Source organism: Uranotaenia lowii, chromosome 1, assembly GCF_029784155.1.
Source record: "Uranotaenia lowii strain MFRU-FL chromosome 1, ASM2978415v1, whole genome shotgun sequence".
Classification (NCBI taxonomy): Eukaryota; Metazoa; Arthropoda; class Insecta; order Diptera; family Culicidae; genus Uranotaenia; species Uranotaenia lowii.
In genome coordinates, this window is record NC_073691.1 from 14,951,874 (window position 1) to 14,975,714 (window position 23,841).

The following is a 23,841-nucleotide window of genomic DNA, read 5'->3' on the forward strand; positions in this document are numbered from 1 at the left end:
GGGGGATAGGGGTTTGGGTAGTGTCCACGTGGACATACTTACTTTCAAAACATTTTGTAAAGGTGAATAAATATTAAGATGTTTTAATCAAAATCTTAAAATTGCAAAGCTTTCCAGTTTAAGTTTAAGCAACTAGTAGCCACTTGAAAGCAAGCTATAAATATGATAGTTTTGAAATTAATAATAATTATAATTATTACAAATTAGATTAAAAAACAACAATTTCAAATCTGTCCACGTGGACATACCGGAAGGGAGGCAGGGGTTTGCCAAATGTCCACGGAGGGGGAGGAGGGGGTCAAAAATCTCATTTTTCTGTCCATGTGGTATCTGAACGGCCCCTATGTGAATCATCTTTTCGTCCATTTTCTTAACTTTTAATTTTTGCCAATAATCTATATTTTTTATCATATCTTCATATCAAACTTTATGCGATTCTCGTTAGTCTATATAAAAGAACGATTTTCTCGTTGTTACTTTAAACTATAACTATTGGATTTGGTTTAGTTGTTACATTTAATAAATACGTTATATAAAAGTTTAAATAGTTTCAGCCTAAGACAGTATAAAATGTTAAGTTTTAATTTAAAATTTTCTACGGCTAGTGGTTGTATAAATATAATTTTCAATAAAATTTTCCAAAAAAAAAAAATAAGATCATGAGGTCCGATAAAAATACAAAACATTTTATAACCCTTGAACGATGGCAATTGAAAAGCATTTAAGTAAACTTGAATTGTGTAGTAATCCAAGGATATAATTTTTTTTCATGTCAACCACCATCAAATATAAAAATCCGCTTTCCAGCTTTAAAATTATCACGCCTGATTGTATGCAGCTGCAGAAGGAAACCTAATAGAAAATAGCAAAAATTTATGTTTTTTCGAATAAAAAATTCTACCTTACCAATTGTTGGGTCTTTCCCAAATTTTAAAGGAACGTTAATTGACTACTCTTTTAACAAACTGCAATTGAAAATGTGCATTTGGCTCGAGTTTTCATTCAAAAATATGTGAAATACTCAGAATAGTTTTTGGAGTAGTAAAAAATTGACCTTTTTTGATGTCGATTTGCGATGCTTCACGGTACATACAGATTTTCTCCTATAACTCACAATAATCTCTGAACCTTCTACTTCAAATCTGTATCCGTCATTTTCTGAAAATCCTAACCAAATCAAAGAAAATAATGATTTATTAGAAGCTAGTATTTCCACCCGTTTGTTTACATTTTCTTGCACACACACGAGCTGTCAAAAATTAGCTTCGAAATCGCGAATTGAAAGTAAACAGAAGTCATGCTTTTGTGATTTGTGACATTCTTGTTTGGTGCGCCTTAGCGAACGGTTGTATAAGTGGCATAAGCGAAGAAGTGCGAGCCGATATAAAGAATTTTCCACGTGTTTTTTTGTTTCGGAGAAAATTTTTCTTCAACTTAGAAAAGGAAAAGAGTACATTAGAGAAAAGGGCTGACAATGGCGGAAAGCGGAGGGACAATCCCTCCGGATAAAAACGGAAATAAGAAGCCTAAGGAGTCGTATTTTTATATCGCAAATGACGTAGGACCATACCGTGTCTACATTGAAGCGAAAAAGGAGGAGGATAAATTGAATAAATTTTCAATTGGTCAATTGCTGCGAAGGACGAAGAAGTATCGAAACAACGTCATGGACATGAAGTACCTGGGTCGTAACAAGCTCATTGTGTTTCTAAATTGCTGGATGAAAGCGAACTTAATGGTAACGGAAACTAGCTGTATGGAGGACAAGTACGAAGCATATATCCCACGGCATGCGGTGAGTATAACCGGCGTCATAAGTGGAGTACCTACCAAAATAGACACGGAAGAAGTTCTAGCCGAAATGGAAAGTAACACCAATGTGATTCAGGTGTATAGAATGAATAGATGGGACAACGGAAAGGAAAAAAAAATTCCCACAACAAGTTTAAGCATAACATTTCGTGCGAAAATTCTCCCTGAGAAGGTGAAACTTTATGGAATATCCACAAAAATTAAACCGTTCATCCCAAAATTGATTTTCTGTGAAAACTGCCATCGATTTGGCCACAAATTTAACAATTGTAAAGCAAAGAAAAGGGGTGTGACAGATGCTCCAAAATTCACGAAGAAAATTTCGAATCATGTGTTGCAGAAGTCAAGTGTTTCCACTGTAGAGTGTCTACACACAAATCAAATGATCCAACTTGTCCAGCTCGCCAAAGAGAGATGAGCATCCGCTCACTTATGTCAAAGAGAAATTTGACATACGTCGAAGCCAAGGAACTGATTCCCGTGGTTACCAGCAACATGTATGATGTACTAGCCAACAGCGAGGAATTTCCAACGTTACAGGCAACATATGCCAGTAAAGCCAAAACGATCAGGCAAACTGATCAGGAAGTAAACGCAGCAGCAGTGAATGTAGACACAGGTGCAATTAGGAAACAACCCAAATCTTCAGAAACAACTATCAAGCCGCTAACTGGAACGAAACGAAGAAAGCCTCAATATGAATTTCCTACAGTAGATTCATGTGAAGAAGAAACTGGAAGAAACGGAGTGGCACTATCTAACCAACATGTGACGAGCGAAAAAGAAAAAATGGAAGAGACCATCCGGAAAGCTGTAGTCAACGCCGAAGAGAGTGAACGCCGCGCTGTACGAGGAGACTTAATGAGTTTCTACGCAGCCCTGTTGCAATTACCTGGAGTAACTGAATCAATGCAGAAAAACATAAAAGAATGCTCGAAGCAATTCCTGAGATTGGATCAAATAATAAATTCAAAAAAAAATCGAAAAAAAAAAATTAATTAAAAATTAATTAAAAAAAAAACTACAAAATTAATAACAACACAAAAAAAAAAAAAATGGTGAACCTACGTCTACAAAATCACAGGGCATTATAGTTTCGTCACTGAGCCCATCTAGAGCTGTTCAGCGAACGGCTCGAGTATAGAAGAAGAAGAAGAAGAATTGATTTGTGAAATTTTGTCGTAGCAAACGACCCGGTGACGAAGGAAAAAGGACAATTTTCAACTAAACGGACCTGATCGCCAAAAAAAACCATCAACAGCACGGGACACCAGCAGGGAATATTTTGGGTATTGGTAAGATGAGAAACGAGTCGAAGCCGATTGATAAATACCAGCCGGTTGTGGAAAATCACAATATTGACGACATGTTACGATTATGCGGAAATAAAAATTTATCTTAATGTAGAATATTTCGTCATTTGGATGTAAAAAAAAAATCGAAAAATGTATCCCGAAAAAAAAACAAAATTCAAACCTTCTACCTTAAATTAAAATAAAACATTCTCGCGACAATTGGCTCAAATCTGGATTGGAATTTCACTCTGATTAGTTTCGAGCTTCCTTTATTTTTCCTCCGAATTCCTGTTAATTTCACACAAAAAATGTTCGCAACATTTAAAAGTTTTTCATTCAAACGCTCGCTATTCGCAGCATTTGACTCGCGTTTGTCAGGCGATAGTAAAAATACTTTCGATCGAAAACGAGAATCCAACAATTCGTTCGAACGAACGATGTTCGAAAGATCGAACTGTTCTGACACGTTCGAACGAAAACAAGAATGCGAATTGGGGAAACTTTCGAACGAATGTCGTTCGATCGAAAACGAGAATAAGGGTGATAGTAAGTTGGAATATTACACAACATGACGTGTTCGAATTGTGTACATCGTTTGGATGTAATATTTTAACCGAAATCAATAAAAATACATAGGTTGGCTAACATCGTCATAAATTACATCGTCCAACGTTACAATTTTTTTTTGCTGTGTTCAATTTTAATCGTCTAAATTAAAACAAGAACAACTCTTTCATCCAACTTTTTAGTATCAGTATCGAGGAACAAGAACCATTCTAGAATTCAACGCCTTCGAAGTTGATTTTTTTTTGCAGATTTGTTTAAAAAAGAAAATTTACCATCTACAATAACAAATTTTTGGCAACAGTGACGTCCCAGTCTCCAGCAATACTAAATCAGGGCTGCCTTGGCACTATCTCCTTTAGATATTCCTTGCAGCTAAGCATGAAAGCACTGGATGGTCTTTTTTGGTTCGTCGAAGGTTGTGCAAAGTAGATTATGCAACTGACGGACATTTTGACCATTATTTCAGACTAATGTAAGCTCAAGAATAAAGCTTTCACGAATTTTCAGTAGTTTTGTTAAATTTTTATTACATTACTAGCTGACCCGGTGTGCTTTGCTACACTTTCCAAAAATAAATTAAATTTTAACAAATTATTCATGTTTGTTTTTTTTGTAGGCATAATTTTAAATCAAATTTCAATATAATTCAGAGACAACCACTTTTAAATGAGAGCCGCAACTGGAGTTTCAAAACGCACTCAAAAGATGATTTAATCTAATTTTCTGAAACTTGATCTTCAAATAAGTTTCCCAAGATCTGCAATTTTTGCTCTGTTTTTATAAGCTTCATTGATTTACCAATCATGCCAAAATGTACAGTTACCTTCAAAACAGAATGAAATCGCGTGAAGCTGTGCACCCACTTCCAACTTTGACAAGCTGCCATTTCTCTCTCGGTTGATATTTTTTGCATAAAATTTTCACACAATCTAGTTCAACTATCCAACTAACGCTCTACAAAATTTGATGTCTTTACAATTACTGGAAACAAAGTTACAGCTATTCCCGTAAAAAAGTGAAATTTGGAATTGCTTCACTAAATTTGCTGTATCTTTGACAATTTTTATAAAATCTTGAAATTTGGTTCAAAGTTGTAAAAATGTTTGATCCAGTACCAGGCCAAGTTTCGTCAAAATCGATGAACGCGATCAAAAATGTTGCCGGGTAGAAAATGAGGTTTATTATCGCCCAGCAGACGATTTCATTCTTTTTTGGACGGATGTTTGTGGTTGAAGTGTGGGGTCTGAAATAATCATAGGAACCATTCTCGTATTTCAATACACTCCCACGCCAAATTCGGTTCAACTACCTCGATTAGTTCTCGAGCTATGTAAAAAAATGAAATTCATAAAAACATTCCTCGTACCAAAATACCCTCCCATGCCAAATTTGATTCCATTTGCTTGACTAGTTCTCGGGTTATGTAAAAAATTGTAAGAGAGCCCCTCTCCCCCCTTCCTATCTCCCCACTGGAAAAAAGGAGTGATATCAAATTATCATAGAAACATTCCTCTAACCGAAATACACTTCCATGCCAAATTTGGTACCATTTGCTTGATGGGTTCTCGAGTTATGCAAACATTTGTCTTTTGTTTGGGAGGCCCCTCCCTTGCTTCCTGTGAGAGGGAGGGGTCTCAAACCATAAAAGAAACCTTCCCGGCCTCCAATACCCCGACCTGCCAAGTTTCACGCAAATCGGTTCAGTAGTTTCCGAGTCTATAGGGAACAGACAGACAGACAGACAGAAATCCATTTTTATAGAGCAACTGGAAGAAGAAGGAATTTTAATTTATTTAAAGAGGAGTTTAACCACGCACAGCCATGCGTGCTCTGAATTTTAGCAAAATAATAACTCTTCAAAGGATTTAGTTTATTTTTAAGAATATTATAACTTCACTTTCCTTTTCTCTAGTGTTGGCCAATATACATGCAATCCCTGTCCGTCGGCGTAGCATTTCCATTTTTTTTTACTGTAGCCCTGGTCTAAATTACTGGTTAAGATTCAAACCCGTTATACTAGTCACGAATCTTTATTTTTGGAATTGGTATAAAGATTAGTCCAAATGATGCAATTTAGACCCAATTTGGATGCAGTTTTAAACAGTTTGACAGTGTACTACTGCATGGACTATGAATATCCGTCAACGAAAATAACTTTATTAACCAAACCTAATGAAGTTATTGAAATGACTTTATTGACCTGACTAAGCAATTAATGCCAAAAAAAACTAAATTGTTTATTCAATCTTAAGCTTCCTAATAAGCTTTCCAGATAAACAATACGTTGTTTGATAACAGGGATACGCACGAAGTAAAACTGCATTTTTTTTAGCAGGCTGATCCCAAACTTTTGGCCGATACGCCATGCTAAGGGGGGATCCCAAACTTTTGGACGATAACTTAATTTGTTTATTTTAAGTAGGTACATTGCAAACTTTTGCACTAAATTCAACAAATTTTTTTTTGAAAATTATGGAATAAGGATTATAGTGTAAATTGGATTTTGACCTTGTTCCCCCCCACCTTGGATGTTGTGGAAAATGTTCTAACTTAAACTAAATTTTAGTCATATATTTAAAGAAAATATAATCATTCTTCCAAATACATCCGTAGAAGGTTTAACTCATTATCTTTCGAATGAGATCAAAAGATTTGCTCAATGTCATATAGATGGCTGAGATATGGCAGAACAAAATTTTCATATTTTCTGGGGGGTATTCCAAACTTTTGGCCGGCAGTGTACATAAGCGCTGCAATACTTTTAACAAGTATGATGAATATGAAACTAAAAGTAAATCCATTTTCGTTCACCCATCGGAATCGAAATAAGATAAAGTTAAATAGGTTCAGCGTGTTTGGCGCAGACAGAATTAGGTTTAGGCAACGTTCAACGGTAGTTTATGCTGACTTGTGAATATTCAGAAAGTATTTAACATTTTTATTTATCATATTATTGTAAAGTATTGCAGCGCTTAAGTAATTACACAGCTAGAACCGGTATGAAATTGCTTTTCTGATGAATATAAATTTATTGCGGAAATCTTGCGTTAATGTACTCAAAGCCCAGTGCAAAGTTGAATTTAAGTGTTAGAAAATTAACGAAAAAAAATATTTATTGTCAAAATTCGATTATCTGGGATTCCGAAAAACCGGCTCTCTTAATTTAAATCGGAATTTAGATTTTTCCTCGATGCAAAATAAAACTCCTTTTTTTTAATTCTTATAAAAAGTCATAACTTGGGAATGTACTCAAAAAAAATTTTACAACACTTAGATACTTTTGTGAATAAATTTTGATTATGTGGATCAAAATTGATGAAAGAAAACTGGACTTTCCGATTAAATTCAAGCCTTTCTAGTGATTGAAATCTCGATTTAAATCGTGATTTAAGTCATGATTTTATTGAGCTTGATTTAAATCATAATTTCATTCAGTTTGATTTAAATCATATCCACCGTGCTTTAATGCAGGCTTCTAGCTGATCTCACAAAATGTTTTTTTTTTTTGGGAAGTCCCGCCTTGATGTTCCAACGAAGTTCAAAAAGCAAAAGTAACAAAAAAAATCATCTTAGTTTGGCTGACAATCTTTTGATGCGACCATTTCAAATAGTTCATTACGATTTCACAATTAACGGCCAAATATTTGAGAGAGAATGATTCTAAAAATTACCAATTCCCATTCATATTTGGGTTCCACGAATTTGATACTCTGTTTTGGTAGGATCTGGTATCGTGGCATTGCTCAAAATTGGCGATGAACTGATACAACCAAATATGTAGTTGGCCCAAGGAGGAAAATCTTCTGAATTTGTCAAAACTATATTCAAAACGAGAATTCGAGAGGTAAATTCCAAAAGTAAGAAAAATTTTCAATTACCCTGGATTTAAAAGGTGGCGTCAGTATTGGTGTCGGAAAATTTTTGTCTATTTTCTTCAAAAAGATACGCGAGAGAATAATATTTTCCATTTTAGGTGAATTGAATTGTATCTTTCACTTACGTTACGAAATACTCCTGATTGAGTGATTTATATTTTGTTGTTTTGAAGCATTTTTTAGCCGATTTCTGTTATTTGTACGTTAATGTTGACAAAAATTTTTACCGATTTTTGGTAGATTCGTTATAAACTAATCAGTTTCGGCAAATCTCGTAACTTGAGTATTTCACAAAAATGTAGTCGTAAATCACTTTTTTTTTCAAACTAATCATACGTTTGAAAAAGACAATCTGTTTAACCTCTCTTACTTTACACAGTAGCAGATCGCGTGCGAGTCGAGTATACGCTTACGAAACTTGTTTGATGAGGGAAAAAACTCCCCAATCTTGGGAGGAAAATCTCCCCTAGTTATCGGATTGGCCAAATTGAGCAGTAAATGACAGCTTAATTCAATAATAATCATACACGGACCCATTTTTAAGTGGGATCTTTTCGCCGTCTTTTTTCCCCCACAGGCATCCGAGTCGGCACTGATTAAGTGGCAGAGCGCAAAAAAAACGGTCCGCACTAACTCCCCACATCGCATGCACGTTTTAATTTAGCTATGTGCCTCCTAGACATACCAATCGGGTTGAGCGTTGGGGAGACGCTTTTGCGACCACTGCTGCATATCTAAGTATCTAGTGCTTCATCGAATACGTAATGACCGGTGAATGGCTGTACTGTAGGAAAAGAGCGCTAAGCGCAATCGAGAAGTTTTGGAATATCACCACCCGATCCGATTGAGTATTCGATTTAAGCTCATCACTAATGCAATAAAACGCCGCACACAGGAGTATTTTACCCCAAATCCTGGCCAAAACCTCAAAATTAAAATTTGAAAAAAAAATCTTTAATTTTTAGGTTTTTCGGTTGTTAGATAGTTGTTGTATATTAGTATTGTCGATTTTCAACCATCGGTAAAGGGAGTTCGTAATGCCATAGCTCGAAACATTGATGTATCACAATTATAAATTTTGTCTTTCAAAATTTGGTATAAACACGTACAATTTCAGGCTGCGTAGCACGCAGAATAATGTGACTATTAACAAAATTTCTTCTACAAATCTTCAGCTATAATATGAACAATGAATTATGGTTGAAATTGCGTTCATTTCTTGATAAACACATGTAATAGAGAAGCTAAACAAAATAGTGCAATGTTTTTTTAATAAACTTATATTGTTTTTTTACAAATTAGTGTTGAAGTTTATCTTCCGGGCTCCGCCGGGAAAAATTTCACATATCACAGGAATGCTTCTAACTTCCTTAAACACGTCCAAAAGAAAAATCTTGCGCATACTTGCGAATTCGAGCTATTTTCAATTTTTAAATCTAAAAATTTGAGCGATTTTTGTCCCTAATTTTGTTTCAGATAGCGAGCATGCCATGCATTTACTTTGTGTTATACAAACGTGTTTAATTGCGTTTGATTTGTATGTTTAAAAAATGGTATTTTTCGTCATTTCTGATAGTTGATCGGCTGGTTTGCTTCGAATTTGCTTGAAAACAATCATTTTATAAGGGTGCAGAGAGTGACCCAAAAATACCAAAATTAAGAAATTCGAAATTTTGGTTAAAAATGACTTGTGTATACTTGAAAACATTGAAAAAAAAGATTTTTAATCATTTTAAAGAAAAAAACAGGTTTTGGCCAACTTTTTCCACAGAGTACTCCTATGTGCGCCGTTTAAACCGAGAGTTGTTTTGCAAATGTCAAGCAATTGGCGACGAAGACGTTGCAATAACTGGATATGTGCAATGGATACATATTCTACATACATTTAGAAGATGAATTTGATCCTTAGTAGGCGCTGAATCAGTTGATGATTATCATGTCAAACCGGTTGATTGCGCATATGGTTGCTATGTTTGGATTGAAAAATATTAAATCTGACGTGACGATTGCAGTAGCAAGTGTTTATGCATGGCAGTAATGGAGGACCATTGATTTTCAATGACTAACAACCTTAGCATGAACTTGATTGTCAACTCAACAGTATACCTATAAATTACTTTTACTATGGGTTGTACATTCGTCAACGTCATATTGGAAAATGCAAATCACCTTTCATGATATTGATTTTATGAAGGTGTCTGTAATTGATAGACCTAGTTATTTTAGGTTCAGTTTTTCAGGTCATCTACTAAAAAAAATTACGAACTAAGTAATCAACCTTTGCTATAATTTTCGGCTTCAAAGTGATAAATCCAAACCCATTCCCACAAACCCTTGAGGGCTTTTTTAAACAGCAGCCGTTCATTTCCCACCGCAGCACGTTAAACAAAAAAAAAGGTTTACAGCCACCTAATCAACGCCTGCTTCTTTTTATGATTGTGCGGTGTGCCACCGCACTTAGTTGATGTCAATTGTTGTTTGTTTGTTTTCATTTCCGCCATATTCAGGTATTGTTAATAACACCATACCGCAAACACCTCACGGGAGCGGGTGTACCTAATAGCTAATAGTGATTACCTTCTTTCGTCTTCTCATCTGCCACATTGTTTTTTCTCTTCTCTTCCTCCCACAACACAAACAGTGAGCGTCGCTTGGATACGGGATCGCTGCGGATGATCTACTTCCACGATCAAACGGTGGCCGTCGTGGAGCTGGGACCGGAAAAGCGGCTGATCGGTTGCGAGCTGATCGAAATTTAGTAAGTATGCAACTGTTTTTTTTTTTCCAATCACAATGAAATGGGACCGTTCAAAATGTTAAAATGTTAATAATGGACTTTACGCTTGATTTCGCGGTTTCGTTAAAAAATGTTCGAAACAATTGTAATCGAGCAAGTGAATTGAAGCATTTTTCTCAATATTGGTTCTATTTAACTTTTTTTCTTTTTCTTATTGTCAAGTGCCACATGAAATAAGAGCAATTTAAAATGACCAAACGACACGATGAATGTCGTTGTTTCAAAGATTATGATCGCCGCGTTTTATACAATTAAAAAACTCCATGGCATGTTCGGCGAGATGAGATTCTAGAAATAAATATTTTGATTTTTTATTATACAGCATATGAAAGAAAGGTGGATAGACAGGCATTAGTGGACCAATAGAAGAAAGGTGTTGAAATTTAAAGCTAGTTGATGAAAAGCTCCCATGATTTGTAACGTATTTGCTCTACACCAGCTAGGTACCTATGCATGAGACATTGAACAACAGAATTCCCATGTATAGAAGGCAAGGTGGTTTGAGAGCGTGCTTTTACCAGCAATATATAGCAATAGAGAGAGAATTCTTTGTATGTAGGATGGTAATGGTCAAAATTCCACAATTACTGCACATTTTGCAACAATTCACGCAATTTCCTTTTTTCCGACCACTGGTGTCTCTCATTTTAACACAAATTTACTCATTTTCTCGCACAATTAGACACAATTCCAATCATGGGCTGCACAACTTGCGTGATCATTGGCGTATCTTGGTATCTTCTCTCTTCATCTAAGTTCCTCGGCTTTTGTACACACACACACTTCAAAAGAGCATACCATACAGAAATTTGAATCGATGGATATCATTGTGGGGCTCATCGAATGCTGACGAGATGCATCTCTGAATGTTTTAAAAATACGTCTAAATTTATGCTATTAACACGCAAGGAATATTTAAATAAGGTAGTGCCGAGAGCCATATTTTTTTTGTGACATCACAAAAACGTTTGTATGATATCTGAGATAATTACCAAACTGGCACCGCAAATAGATGCACTGATCGACCAAATATACTAATGAACCGTCTCGTAATATGCAAATATGTCAATTGACTTTTTAGTCTATTTAAATCATATGACTTCTTCGATTTCTCGATACCACAGTTTGTATCGGAAATATATATATATGGAAATGGCAGAAATATCAAAGAAAAACACGTTTTAGAACGAAAATTGATTCCAATTTAATTTTGATTGTGTTGGAAGGCCTCTAAAACATTATTTTATAAAGTTCTTTGGTCTTTTGAAGATTGCATTATATTTTTTTCCTATTTTATCAATGAATGCAATGTCATCTTGAATCTAAAACGTGCAAAATTGAAGAAAAAATCAGCTTTAAAAAGATCTAGCTGATAGTTATTGAGTGTTGCTGTTGATTTTATCCAACTGGTTTACCATATAACATTCTTATGTGGAACAAAAAAGCCAATAAAAGAATGTGGTTTTGTATAAAAATTTGTGCTTCGATTACTTTATTGTGATAAGGAGCTTAAACTGCACTGACTTGAACATTTTCATGGAAGACTTTGAAATGAATTTTAAAGTTTGGTCAATTTATGTTAGAAAAATCCACCATTTTGTCGATTTTGATATAGACCATTTATAGAAAAATTACTCGAAAATCCAACTTTTTTTGAAGCGATCTTGAAAAGCAAGAATCCTTAAAGAACAACATGTTTTAAAAGTGGAAAATTTCCAGCAGATACTTCGAATTATCAACGAAAAAGGCAAGTTTCCTAGTATGTAAATCAACAGATTTTTCGTGATTGTGACTTCACAGTCTGTACCAATACTAGATCAGGGCAGGCTTGGCAGTACCTTTTTTAATGTTCCTTGATTAATACGATGTAAATGACAAAAAAAATAACCAATAATAACTAGAGATGTACCGAATATTCGGTCGGCCGAATATTCGGCGCCGAATACCGCCGAAAAACCGTTAAGCCGAATATTCGGCCCACCGAATAGTTGAGCTAAGTATTCGGCCGAATACGCCGAATAGGCCGAATATCTACTACAGACTTGTAAATTTTTCAAATAATATACGATAATTTATAAAATATCCAAAAGAAATGTTGTAAAAGCAACACAATCATTAAAAACTTATGGTTTCAGCAAAACATCTAAAGTGTTCTCGCGTATTTTTCAATGTAGATTGTACAGGAGAATGCTGAAATGTATCGCTTTAATCTTTGATTATAGTTTATTCCAGATTTTCTGGATATATTCAGGCTTACCCAGTAAACAATCCAGATAAGTCAAATCTGGCCGGGATGTCCAGACTTTATTTAAAACTTCCCAAGTTTTGCTCGGGTTTATTCAGATTTTTTTTATTTACAAATGGTTTTATTAAGGCATTTTACATTCAAAAACTCAATTTCCTCTTTAATTTTTTTTAGATTTTGTGTTCAATAACATTTTTTTCTAAAAATTTCAAAATAAACATAAATTTTATCATTTTTAATTTTTTTTAAATCGTCCTGAATGCCTCACCGAATGCTGATCTTCCTATCTTTTCAACAACTATTTTGAAGATATCTTGCTCAAATTCGTCCTTCATGCAATTCAATTTCAGAGAAGCAATTTCGAATAGCTTGGCACCTGTTTCGACATGTTTAATCCTAGATTTTACAGGAACGCAATCTCTTTGGTGATAAACGCCCTAGAAGCGACTAGTCATCTGATATCTTTTCAGTTATTGGTGACATTTTCAAAATCAGAAAGACCCCTACTTAAAAAATATATTGTTATATATCATACAATAATATCATCTGGTTGAAAATAATTGACAAAAAAGCATGAGGGGCGTTGATATGGAAGAAATAGAAAGCATTGAAATTCCCGCTAAAATGTTTTTCATTAAAAACTCAATTCAATATTCGACCGAATATTCGGCCGAATATTCGTTTGGCCGAATAGTTGAAAAGGTCAATATTCGGTATTCGGCCGTTCGCCGAATACCACTATTCGGTACATTTCTAATATGTAATAACTAATGTGACTACTGCTCGAAGAATATACTTCAGCGATTTGTGCATATAGTAAATTTTCGATTGATTGAATTCGTGCCTATAGTTTGAAACGGGTCCGGACATTCGGCCGAAGGCCGATAGGCCGAAAGATGTTAGGCCGAAGGTCGCTAGGCCGAATGGGTTAAAAGGCCGAAGGATGTTCGGCCAAATAGGACAATAAGCCGAATGGGACATTAGGCCGAAGGTTATTTGGCCGAATATTATAAGACCGAATGGTCATCAGGCCGAATGGACGATAGGCCGAATGGTCGCTAGGCCGAATGGTCGTAAGGCCGAATGGTCATAAGGCCGAATAGTCATAAGGCCGAATGGTCGTTAGGCCGAATGGTCGTAAGGCCGAATGATCTTAAGGCCGAATGGTCGTAAGGCCGAATGGTCGCAAGGCCGAATGGATGCTAAACCGAAAGGTAGTTAGGCCGAATGGTCGTAAGGCCGAATGTTTGCCAGGCCGATAAGAAATATTAACACTTATTTGCATTTTGGAGCGAATGGTAGTTAGACCGAATGGACGATAGGCCGATTGTTCATTGGGCCGATTGGTCATTGGGCCGAATAGTCATAAGGCCGAATAAATGCAAGGCCAACCATTCGGCCTATCGTCCATTCGGCCTTACGACCATTCGGCCTTACGACCATTCGGCCTAATGAACATTCGGCCTTACGAACATCAGGCCTATCGTCCATTCGGCCTAACTATCATTCGGCCTAACTGCCATTTGCCCCAACATGCAAACAAAAGTTGATATGTCTTATCGGCCTGGCATACATTCGGCATGGTGACCATACGACCAAATGACCAGAATAGCTTTCGGCCGAATGACCCAGCCTCGTTTGAAACAGGCCTATAGAAAATGATATAGGATTTAAGTCAAAGCATCTACTGATAAATAATTCGAAAAGATCAAGTAGCGTGGAAAAGAAAAATTAACTGAAAGCTTCTATCGCTGGAAAATTACAAACTGTATATGGACTTCTGCCAATAGAAAATGCTAATATGACGGAAAAATGATTGCTGAAATGAATAAATCAAACAAAGACTGACGCCAATTCATTTAAAATTCTTAAATCAAAATTTTACTAAAAGTTTATTGAAAAAAAAATATATATAACGAACAGTTAAACATTTAAAAAATTCGTATCAAAATGAAAATAATGTCAAAGTACAATGTTAACATTTCTGCTAAAACTAGAAAATGTCATCGAAAATTGAGGCTGGAAAATGCATTAAGGCCAAAAACGGTAGAGCTACTGGAAATTGGAAGTTAGACACCGTATCAAATAGTGAATAAAATTAGTGCATAAAATAATGAATAAAAATGTTAATGGATCGAGACTTCTGCTATTTACCATTACAATAGATTTACAAGTACAGTACTGTTCATAATTCTATAGAAATTCAACTTTGTATATATGTAACCTTACATATTTTCTGAAATATTCCAGTTTGAATGTTAAAAGTCCAAGAAGTACGATTTTCGTAGAATTGCTTTATCTCAGGTCACACATACTTGAGAAAGCTCAAGTTTTGTGTAATAATAGTGCGATAGTCGATCTATCTTACCCAGAAAATTTGAACATAAAATATCATCAGATTAAAAAGAAACGGAAATTTAAAGTCGAAGTGACAGTGTGCGTGCTTTCTATTTCTATAGAATAATGAACGGTACTGTAGATTGAAACTCTTCAACATAACTTCTGTATGAAAAATTTCGTTTATAGACGTCATGGGTCGAAATGTGAGCGGACTGGCAACTATTTGGTCGCAGTAATTGATACCTGGCGCCTTCAAATTTTCACTTCCGCCGCACACAGGGGTAAAATATGAAAAAGGCGATCAAAACTATTTTCCGCCGAAACTATGCGTTTTAGACCTATAGTGTCTTCGAGACAAATGACCAACATTACAAGCGCTAAAAAATTAGTTTTTTGAAAAATTGATTAATCCACCTAGTAGTGAGTTAGAAAAACTAACTTTTTTAATATCCATTTTAGAGCTATACTGTTTGAGAAAAGATTTTAACTTGTACCAATTCTAGCAACTTTGCTGAAGAAGACATAGCTGTAACAATAATCGTTTCAAAGTTATGACAATTTTTAGAAAAATAACATCAATTCTCAGTTTTTTCAACATAACTTTTTTGCGCGTGATTTTTTATATAAAATATGTTCTAGAGAGTTTTGAAGACAGAAAAGTTGTACACTTTTGCTGAATATACTGTATAAAAATTTTGAATTTTGAACGAGATATCTTAAAAATACTTAACAAAAATAGTCATTTTGAACTGGTTATATCTCCTGAGTTCGGACGAGTTTTGTTACATATTTTACAGTTTTACAATCAGAAAAGTATCGCCTTTCAAACAACATACAACTCAAAGTGGCCAATTTTGATCTTCATAGTGTAAATGTCAATAGAAGGGAGATAAAAATGAAGTTTTTATACTAATTTGAGCCCATCTACCATCTCAAGTCCAAGTGGTTCAAGTGGGCCTACTGTTAGGAATCCTACATGTTGCAGCCTAATAGTATTAGTTATATGCTCAAATTAGTATAAAAACTTCACCTTCGGCTCACTTCTATTGACATTTATACTAAGAGGGTCACAATTGGCCACTTTGAGTTGTACATTGTTTAAAAGGCGATACTTTTCTAATTGCAAAACTGTAAAATATGTAACCGAACTCGTCCGAACTCAGGAGATATAACCAGTTCAAAATGACTATTTTTGTTAAGTATTTTTAAGATATCTCGTTTAAACTTCAAAATGTTTATACAGTATATTCAGCAAAAGTGTACAACTTTTCTGTCTTCAAAACTCTCTAGAACATATTTTATATGAAAAATCACGCGCAAAAAAGTTATGTTGAAAAAACTGAGAATTGATGTTATTTTTTCTAAAAATTGTCATAACTTTAAAACGATTATTGTTACAGCTATGTCTTCTTCAGCAAAGTTGCTAGAATTGGTACAAGTTAAAATCTTTTCTCAGACAGTATAGCTCTAAAATGGATATTAAAAAAGTTAGTTTTTCTAACTCACTACTAGGTGGATTAATCAATTTTTTAAAAAACTAATTTTTTAGCGCTTGTAATGTTGGTCGTTTGTCTCGAAGACACTTTAGACCTATAGTACCGCATAGTTTCGGCGGAAAATAGTTTTGATCTCCTTTTTCATATGTTACCCCTGTGTGCGCCGCTTAATACTGTTGGGATTTCTTTTGTTCAAATCTACTATTAATAATAGATCCACTATCATTTGATGGAACTTGACGACGACCACACTTTTGACGAAAGCGGATTAAGACTTCTGCTTTAAAAACTTTAATGTCTAAACTGATTGAGACTTCTGCTTTTAAATGTTGAAAATGTGTTTATATTGACAGAAATGATAAAGTGTAATGAGACTTCTGCTGCTACGTAGTGGGATTTGCACTGGTTGAATGAATCTTCTATTTTTTTACCTTTCGATAACCTTGTAATTTCTTTCGACAGCAACGATGCAGAAGGCCACGAACTACTGAGGAACCTCTCATCTATAAATCGACCCTTGGAGATCAGCTTCCGGGACATGATCAAGCTGATGGACCAGTGCGAACAGGTCGATCGCATCAACTCCAAGCTCCGGTTCCGGGCAACGGCCGCTCCGCCAACGCGATCCGCACCAGCATCACTCGATCACGTTGCCTACCGAATAAACGATTCGGATGACGATGCCGAGGAGGGTAACGAAGAATCCTCAACAACTTCAACTTCGTTGAGCATCTTCCAGCTGATGACCGGCGGCGGAAATAGGAATGCGGTCACAAGCGGAAGTGATGGCGGGAGTCAAAATAGTCGCCGGGGGATTTTCAATACCAGTCCGTTTTCACTGCTCAGCGGAATCATTCCCGGGACCAAGTGGTGCGGCACCGGGGACATTGCCGATACCTATCACGATCTAGGGGATGACGCAACCATGGATCGGTGCTGCCGGACTCACGATCTGTGTCCACTGAAAGTTCGGGCGTACCAGAAGCGGTACAATCTGAATAACAACTCGATCTACACCAAGTGAGTAACTGTTGATTGTGACACTCAAATGAACTAGATTCTTGAAAAAATAAAATGTTAAACTGAAATCTAATCTCTCTCGACCCCACTAGATCCCACTGCAAGTGTGACGACATGCTGTACGATTGCCTCAAGAAAACTAATACCTCGGCAGCGCAGGTCATGGGTAAGTACCGATCGACCCCAATAAACGTATGAATAACAAACGACCGACCTAAAGGCACAGCGAAACGGTGTCAATTAACTATTAAGTACTCTACGACGCATAGCTGCAGGGGTAGTCACCTGTAATTAGTTTAAATTTTCTAAACCAGATTCAAACGAGGCAAGACGCCGTGTGCGCTCGCACATGACTTGATATCATGAGAGGTCATAAGCGTGTCGTCTGATCTCCAACCAACGTATCGACTGAAAAAGTTTTTTTTTGTTCTTAGATTTGAGATTGATCGATAGAATTAATCATGTTTTATCTTTAAAGGTTCCATCTATTTCAACCTGGTCCAAGTCCCTTGCGTCGAGGAAATGCCGAATGGAACGATGCGGTTTCGAAAGGCTCGGGAAGGATTCTGAAATGCCTGAGGAATCCCGAACGTGTCCTGTCGAAGCAACAAAACAAAACTCTTCAAGTGCCTGAGTAAAGTGTAGAATCTCTTACGCGATAGCCAATGAAATGTGTGAAACATGTCTCTCTCTCATTCGATTTTTCGAAATTGGCTCAGCAACTAACCAAAACACCGAAAAACGAAAGTAGTCATGGTTGGAGCGTTGAATCAAATAGTTAAGGACTCTACAACAAAAAAGTGCTAAAATAGTAACAAATCGAAAACCAAGTTGTAAAAATTTAAACTTCAAAATGTCTGTATTTTGGCGAAGAAAACAAGAAAAAGCGTTGTTGTGATTTATGTGATTATTTTCGTTAAGCAGAAAACTACACGTATTATTTATAAGTATTGCTAGCAAGGGCGTAGACCAATCATTGGACGTACCTACATACAGATGTAACTCGAGTGCTAATAATTACGGAAACGTTTTCGCTTTTAGTCGTGTACTGCAACATTTTATAACTGTCCCCAACCTTTCTACTCCGTTAACTGATCGGTTTAAACTTGTTTCTGTTCCCGTCTCGTCATCTATCTTTACAAGTCTCGCGATTTAACGGATGTTTGCAGTTACATCACGATAACTAGCCAACAGTAACAATTCTTGAGCCGTCCGTTTCCATCCGAGTGGTGAGCGAGATATGTTGGCATGTCTTGTAGAGAATCCGCTAAGAAAAAATATCCGCATTTCCTCGAGCCACGATTTTCTTTAGCTAGAGGCTCGATCGAGCGAAGAAAGCTGCTGCTGCTATGCGGCAGCAGCAATTAACGTGAAAGAATTGGAACAAGCATCGGTAGTTAGAAGGAAAAAAAAACTGCCGCGAATAACAATCGTTGATGCAATCATTCAAGCAAAAAGAAAAACAATACTTTTCTTCAACTTTTTCAAGTAATATCAATTCAAATCTGAAAAGCTGTTCATTTCTAGATTGAAAAAACACCATAGTAGGTTATTTTCTCTGCATCTTAGAGGTTTTCCCAGCCTACTTCAGCAATCCGCCAAACCAACAAACTACCTACTCAAACACGTGTTGTTGCACTATGATAGACTGGCAAAAACAAACTTCAAATGCACGCATCTTTCCTCCATGGTTGTTGTTAGTCGGTGTATTTTCCGATGTTAAACCAACGGCAACCTGCAAGTGTTGGAAGTGAAAATTTACCAATGTTCAGGTTTTTTCCTAATTCAAACTTTTCCTTTCATTACTTTCTTCGTTTAAAACTGTAAGCAATACAAAGTACTAGAATAATCGAACAGTTTATGTTACAACAGATAAGAGAACGTTGAAACAGAAAGCAATCACACTGATGTTCTTAATAATGATCATCAAAAATGGTACATACTGTGCTCTATTTGTTGTTGTATAGGGATATTTAGTCAACATGGTTAGAATCTAAGCGGACAACAACATTCCTGTGTAATCCTTCGCAATAGTCAGTTTAAGGTATAGCAAATAAAGTATTTATTATTTTGTTAACAGTTTGGGTTATTACTTTGATGACAACCGGTTTCGTAAAAATCTCATAATTTACTTTAAAAAAGCTCACCAGAACTGTCTTTTACATTCCTAAATCTTGATTTCTTTTGCCTTTTGATTACACCGACGATGTAGTTTCACGTTTGAAACCCTAAACGGGTTTGCCATTCGAGTTGAACATAAACGCACCACAATAAAATCTATTTTTGAGGGCTGACATCCAATTGTTAAAGTCCTAAGGACCAAATAATATAAAAATAAATAAAATCTGTGGGTTAGAAAGAACTGAAACTATGAAAAAAGGGGAGTTAGAAAGGTCGTTCTGTAAAAAACAGAAAAGTTGAGTGGACTAAGGTAGAATCATCCGACAGGATCCAAAAAAAACTAGTCGAGTGGAACGCAATATGGCCAGTTAGGAGGACCACAATGATTAAAAATGCAAGTTGAGAAACCGAGCACGCAAGCTGAATGAAACTAGAACAACGAAAGACCAATACATTCTTTCAACTAGAAGGTAATATCCGAATGCTTCGTGTTACAATTGCATAGAAAGAATTCATGACTAATCTTCCCTACCCCACCCACTCTTAATACCTCTTAATGTTTAACATTTTATTCAACTATCGCAGTACCCCAAAGGCAATTTTGCAAAAAAAATCAGCATTTATTATAAAGATTTTATCCACCTTGATAAAATACGTAAAGTGAATCTTTTTCGTCTCTTTAAAAAAAAATAGATCGCTTTAAAGTGCAAATAACCCTCTAGTCTCATAACTTTTCCGTAAAAAGAAAGAAACTCAGGTTTTAAATTATTTTACGCCCACCAAGATTTTTTTTCTGTAGAAATGGCAACGAGAAATTCCAAAACCATAAAACAAAAAATTAGGAAGATAAATAAAATTCTAGAAATCTATCCCACATGAATGTGATATACTTAACAGAATGAAAAAGGAACTAACCTTTTTTCAGCGTCCAGTCAGAAGGATTTATTTTAGCCGGTTACTTTTTTGTCCTTGGTTTCGGTAGTGGAATGTGCTCCCGATCACTTTCCCGCAGCACACCGGGTGGCAAGAACCCGAGCAAAGCCGTCGCATGTTCCTTCAGCAGCTTGATACGCTCCTCTTCGATAATCTCCTGCCGACGTTGCTCGTCCTGTTCGAACTGTTTCTGCATCAGCACTTGTTCCTTGACCTGATCGGCACGCTGACGTCGCCGATCTTCCATCATTTCCTGGATTGCTCGACGGTGCTCGGTTAGTTTCAGCCGGCGTTTCTCGTTCGATAACTGCTCCAGCCGATCACGTTCGGCCCACGCTTTTAGCTGATTTTCTTTGAATATCCGTTCTTCTTCGGCTTCCCGCTGTCGACGACACTCGAGATCCACCATCTGACGTTCTATGCCGAGACGTGCCTCGATCCGTCGACGCAACTGCTGTTCTAGATCCCGCCGAATGCGCTCCTCCTGGCGTTCGTCCTGCTCGGCCGCGTACAGATCGATCAAAAGATCTTCTCGTTTACGAGCTTGGTCCTGTAAATTAAAAATAGTAGGTAAGTTAATTATTTCAATCAAGTACTCATTTACTTTTAGAAACTTTAGAAAGTCACTAGGGCAAAAAAAACATAAAAGTAAAATAAACTAAAAATATAATGTCCGTCGATTTAACCCTCGATGCTGGAGAGGAAATTCGATTCCTCAACAAGATAGGTGACACGGTGAAGCATTTATTGAAACGAACACATTTCAACGCCAGGGAGCTGGAGGTAGTTCTGCTGATCTATTATAAACTTTTGAGGGATGAAATTGTTCCCGGAGCTGCTCGTCGCCAGGAGCAAGTCAGCCGGCACCAGTTGACAATCGTATTCGATACCGTCTTCGGCCTCAAGGATAACATAATGTTGGGACGGATTTTCGCCGCCCTCGACAAGGGTGTGACTTCCTGTATAACAATGGAAACGTGGGCCATCACTCTGTCGCTTTTTCTGAGGGGAACCTTCGAGGAAAAGATAAAATACTGCTTTCGGGTGTACGACATTGCCGGTGAACGAGTGATTCGTCGAGACCACATGATGATTCTACTTAGAAGCGCTTTTATCAAGCATCAAGAGGAGGAAGTGGAAGAAGCTGTTAAGGACATGGTCGACATCATCATACACCGGATGGATATCGATCGAGACGGAGCCATCTCTTTCGAGGATTACAGAGAAACGGTCCGTAAAACGCCCGGTTTGTTAGAATGTTTTGGCCAGGCGTTGCCCGATAGGAGTAGAATTTACTCTTTTTCAAAAACTTTCCTTGACAGAGTCAGAAAATTCTAGTTTTAATTTTGGCGCGGTTTAAGATAAAATGATGGTAATAAATGAGACGATACTACGAAAAGAAAAAATGTTAAAATACTTACAAATTGTTCTTGAAGTTCAGCAACCATTTTATCATTAAGCCGTTCCCTGGATCTCGACTCTTCAAATTTGATTCGCTGTTGTACTTTTTCCGCTTCTTCCCTCTGTTCCAAATATTGTTTGATCCTTTCGTTTTCTTCGGCCATTGCAAGCTTCTGGCGATCTTGCCAAAGTTGCTTAGCCTCCCGGAAGAATTCCATTTCCTTACGAGTACGTTCCTGTTGTTCCATCCTTTTTTGAATTTCCTGAAACCTTTCTTCCGCAATGCGTTTACAAATTTCGTCCAGGTAAACCTTCTCCTTGAGGAACTCCTGGTACAGAATCTTTTTCTGCTGTTCCACGGCTTCCATTTGGGCGTGCAAATTTTCTCGAAGCTTGATTTTTCGTTGCCATTCGGCCTCTTCACATTGGCGTAAGTATTCAAGATTCTTCAGTCTTTGTTCTTCTAATTCCTCCTGCTCCCGTTGTGCTGCCAATTTCTCCTCGAGGCGTTTGGCGTCCTGTTCAGCCTTCTGGGCGGCTATTCCTTTGGCCACGTAGGCGGCTCGCAGTTTCGATTCCAGCTCCCGTAGCTCCTGGTTGGATTCGCGAAGCTGTTGGCGCAACTTTTCCTCACGAATACGCCTTCGGTTGGCTTCGTGAAGTTGCATGGCCAAGTCTTGCTCTTCCTTAAAGGTATTTTAAATGTGAGTTTCAATTAGTTTCCTTTTTTTGTTATAAAAAAAATCCGAAATATTTCTACTTTTCCATTTTTAAACAACGACGATTTCAAAACTCGATCTTCTAAAGAAATATTGTATTCCTTAAATTTAATAAAACGATCATTTTAGACAAAACATCATAGAAGTAGAATCTGAAGAAATGTTTTAACCTATTCAGATTTTAAAATAATTTTTGGACGAAAACATTAAATCCTTAAATTTTAAAGAAATAAAGCAAATTCCTTCTAGCTGGTTACCCTATCAACAATCATAAATCAACAACACAAACCTGTATTTTCCGCTGCCGGGCCGCTTCCCGTTCTTCGTCGGCCAACCGGTCCGATTGCTGCCGATGTTGTTCGCATTCGACCGACTGTTGCCTCCGGAGCAAACAAAGCTCACTGTTCCGCTCAATCTGTCGCATATCCTTCAGGTAGTTGTCCTGTTGCCGGACCGCCTCCACATCTCGAGCCAGAGCCGTCTGACGCAACTGGCGTCGTTTCTCCGGAGCAGGAAACTGCAAATTTAATTTCAGTTTTTCTGTTATTTGGGAAAAAAAGTTTTTGGAACTTACCATTAATTTTTATAATAAATTTGTCTAGAAAAATAGAACGGTACAGTTAATGGACAAAACCAATCTGAACTCTAAACAAACATTTTTCTTGGTAGTCATGGAAATCTTATTCGAAATCTGCACAGGAATCCTTTAAAAAATTTAGCAGTTATTCCAACCGCTTTTCTTTTTCAATTTAATAGAGACCTCTGACCAAAGTTGTAACAACTAAATACGATGACAGCGATCTCTAGTTTGGATTAGCACCAACGTTGATCTGGTTCAGTCATGCTAGTACACCTAGTAAATACTAGGTGTCTCAATACTCATCATCTTCATATGTCTGAAAGAGACACCTACAGAAAAAAGGGAGAACTAAACTAAATGCTAGCGAACTCTATTTTCGAATAGTATAAACCCTAGCTGTTTCTCTCGTCAGAACACTTCGGGTCTCTGAAATCGCCAAAATGAAATCTGAAACAAGGATTTTGTAACCTCATTCGATGACAAGATCACTACATGGAAGGTATGACATAAGTAAGATGAAAGAGAAAAAAACTTTCTACAGAATAATTTTACATAAAAAACAAAAAAAAACTAGTAAAAGTTAGTTTAAGTTAACCGGCAACTTTCAAACACATTTTTTTGGTTTCCATGGTCAACATTT

The 23,841-nt window shown here is 36.6% G+C and overlaps 3 protein-coding genes across 4 annotated transcripts in view; 2 read left to right on the forward strand and 1 right to left on the reverse strand.

The window, feature by feature from the left end:
• LOC129754333 (uncharacterized) overlaps positions 1 to 19,524 on the forward strand; it is a 37,392-nt gene extending 17,868 nt beyond the window's left edge. For both annotated transcript variants that reach the window (XM_055750316.1, XM_055750322.1), the window contains exons 3-6: positions 10,191 to 10,307; positions 16,890 to 17,447; positions 17,540 to 17,613; positions 17,926 to 19,524. In XM_055750316.1, coding sequence (XP_055606291.1) covers positions 10,191 to 10,307; positions 16,890 to 17,447; positions 17,540 to 17,613; positions 17,926 to 18,017 — 841 coding nt within the window. In that variant the 3' untranslated portion in view covers positions 18,018 to 19,524. The remainder of the gene's footprint in view (positions 1 to 10,190; positions 10,308 to 16,889; positions 17,448 to 17,539; positions 17,614 to 17,925) is intronic.
• Positions 19,525 to 20,499: 975 nt separating this feature from the next.
• On the reverse strand, positions 20,500 to 23,318 carry LOC129738427 (meiosis-specific nuclear structural protein 1-like). Its single transcript, XM_055729636.1, has 4 exons — positions 23,196 to 23,318; positions 22,911 to 23,138; positions 21,923 to 22,588; positions 20,500 to 21,051 (listed from the first exon to the last, which is right to left on the reverse strand). Exons 1-4 carry the CDS (start codon positions 23,196 to 23,198, stop codon positions 20,524 to 20,526), a joined length of 1,425 nt encoding a protein of 474 aa, XP_055585611.1. The 5' UTR covers positions 23,199 to 23,318; the 3' UTR covers positions 20,500 to 20,523.
• On the forward strand, positions 20,990 to 21,884 carry LOC129738428 (calaxin-like). The gene has a single exon (XM_055729637.1). The coding sequence runs from the start codon at positions 21,171 to 21,173 to the stop codon at positions 21,837 to 21,839; it is 669 nt and encodes a 222-aa protein (XP_055585612.1). The 5' UTR covers positions 20,990 to 21,170; the 3' UTR covers positions 21,840 to 21,884.
• Positions 23,319 to 23,841: the final 523 nt, after the last annotated feature.

Bases quoted from the DNA above. Each gene is read 5' to 3' on its own strand.
- LOC129738427 (XM_055729636.1), bottom strand. The intron at 22,589-22,910 runs GTTTGTGTTGTT...AATACCTTTAAG, and splicing joins CCCGGCAGCGGAAAATACAG to GAAGAGCAAGACTTGGCCAT. The intron at 21,052-21,922 runs GTAAGTATTTTA...TTTAATTTACAG, and splicing joins CTGAACTTCAAGAACAATTT to GACCAAGCTCGTAAACGAGA.
- LOC129738428 (XM_055729637.1), top strand. From the start codon at position 21,171: ATGTCCGTCGATTTAACCCTCGATGCTGGAGAGGAAATTCGATTCCTC.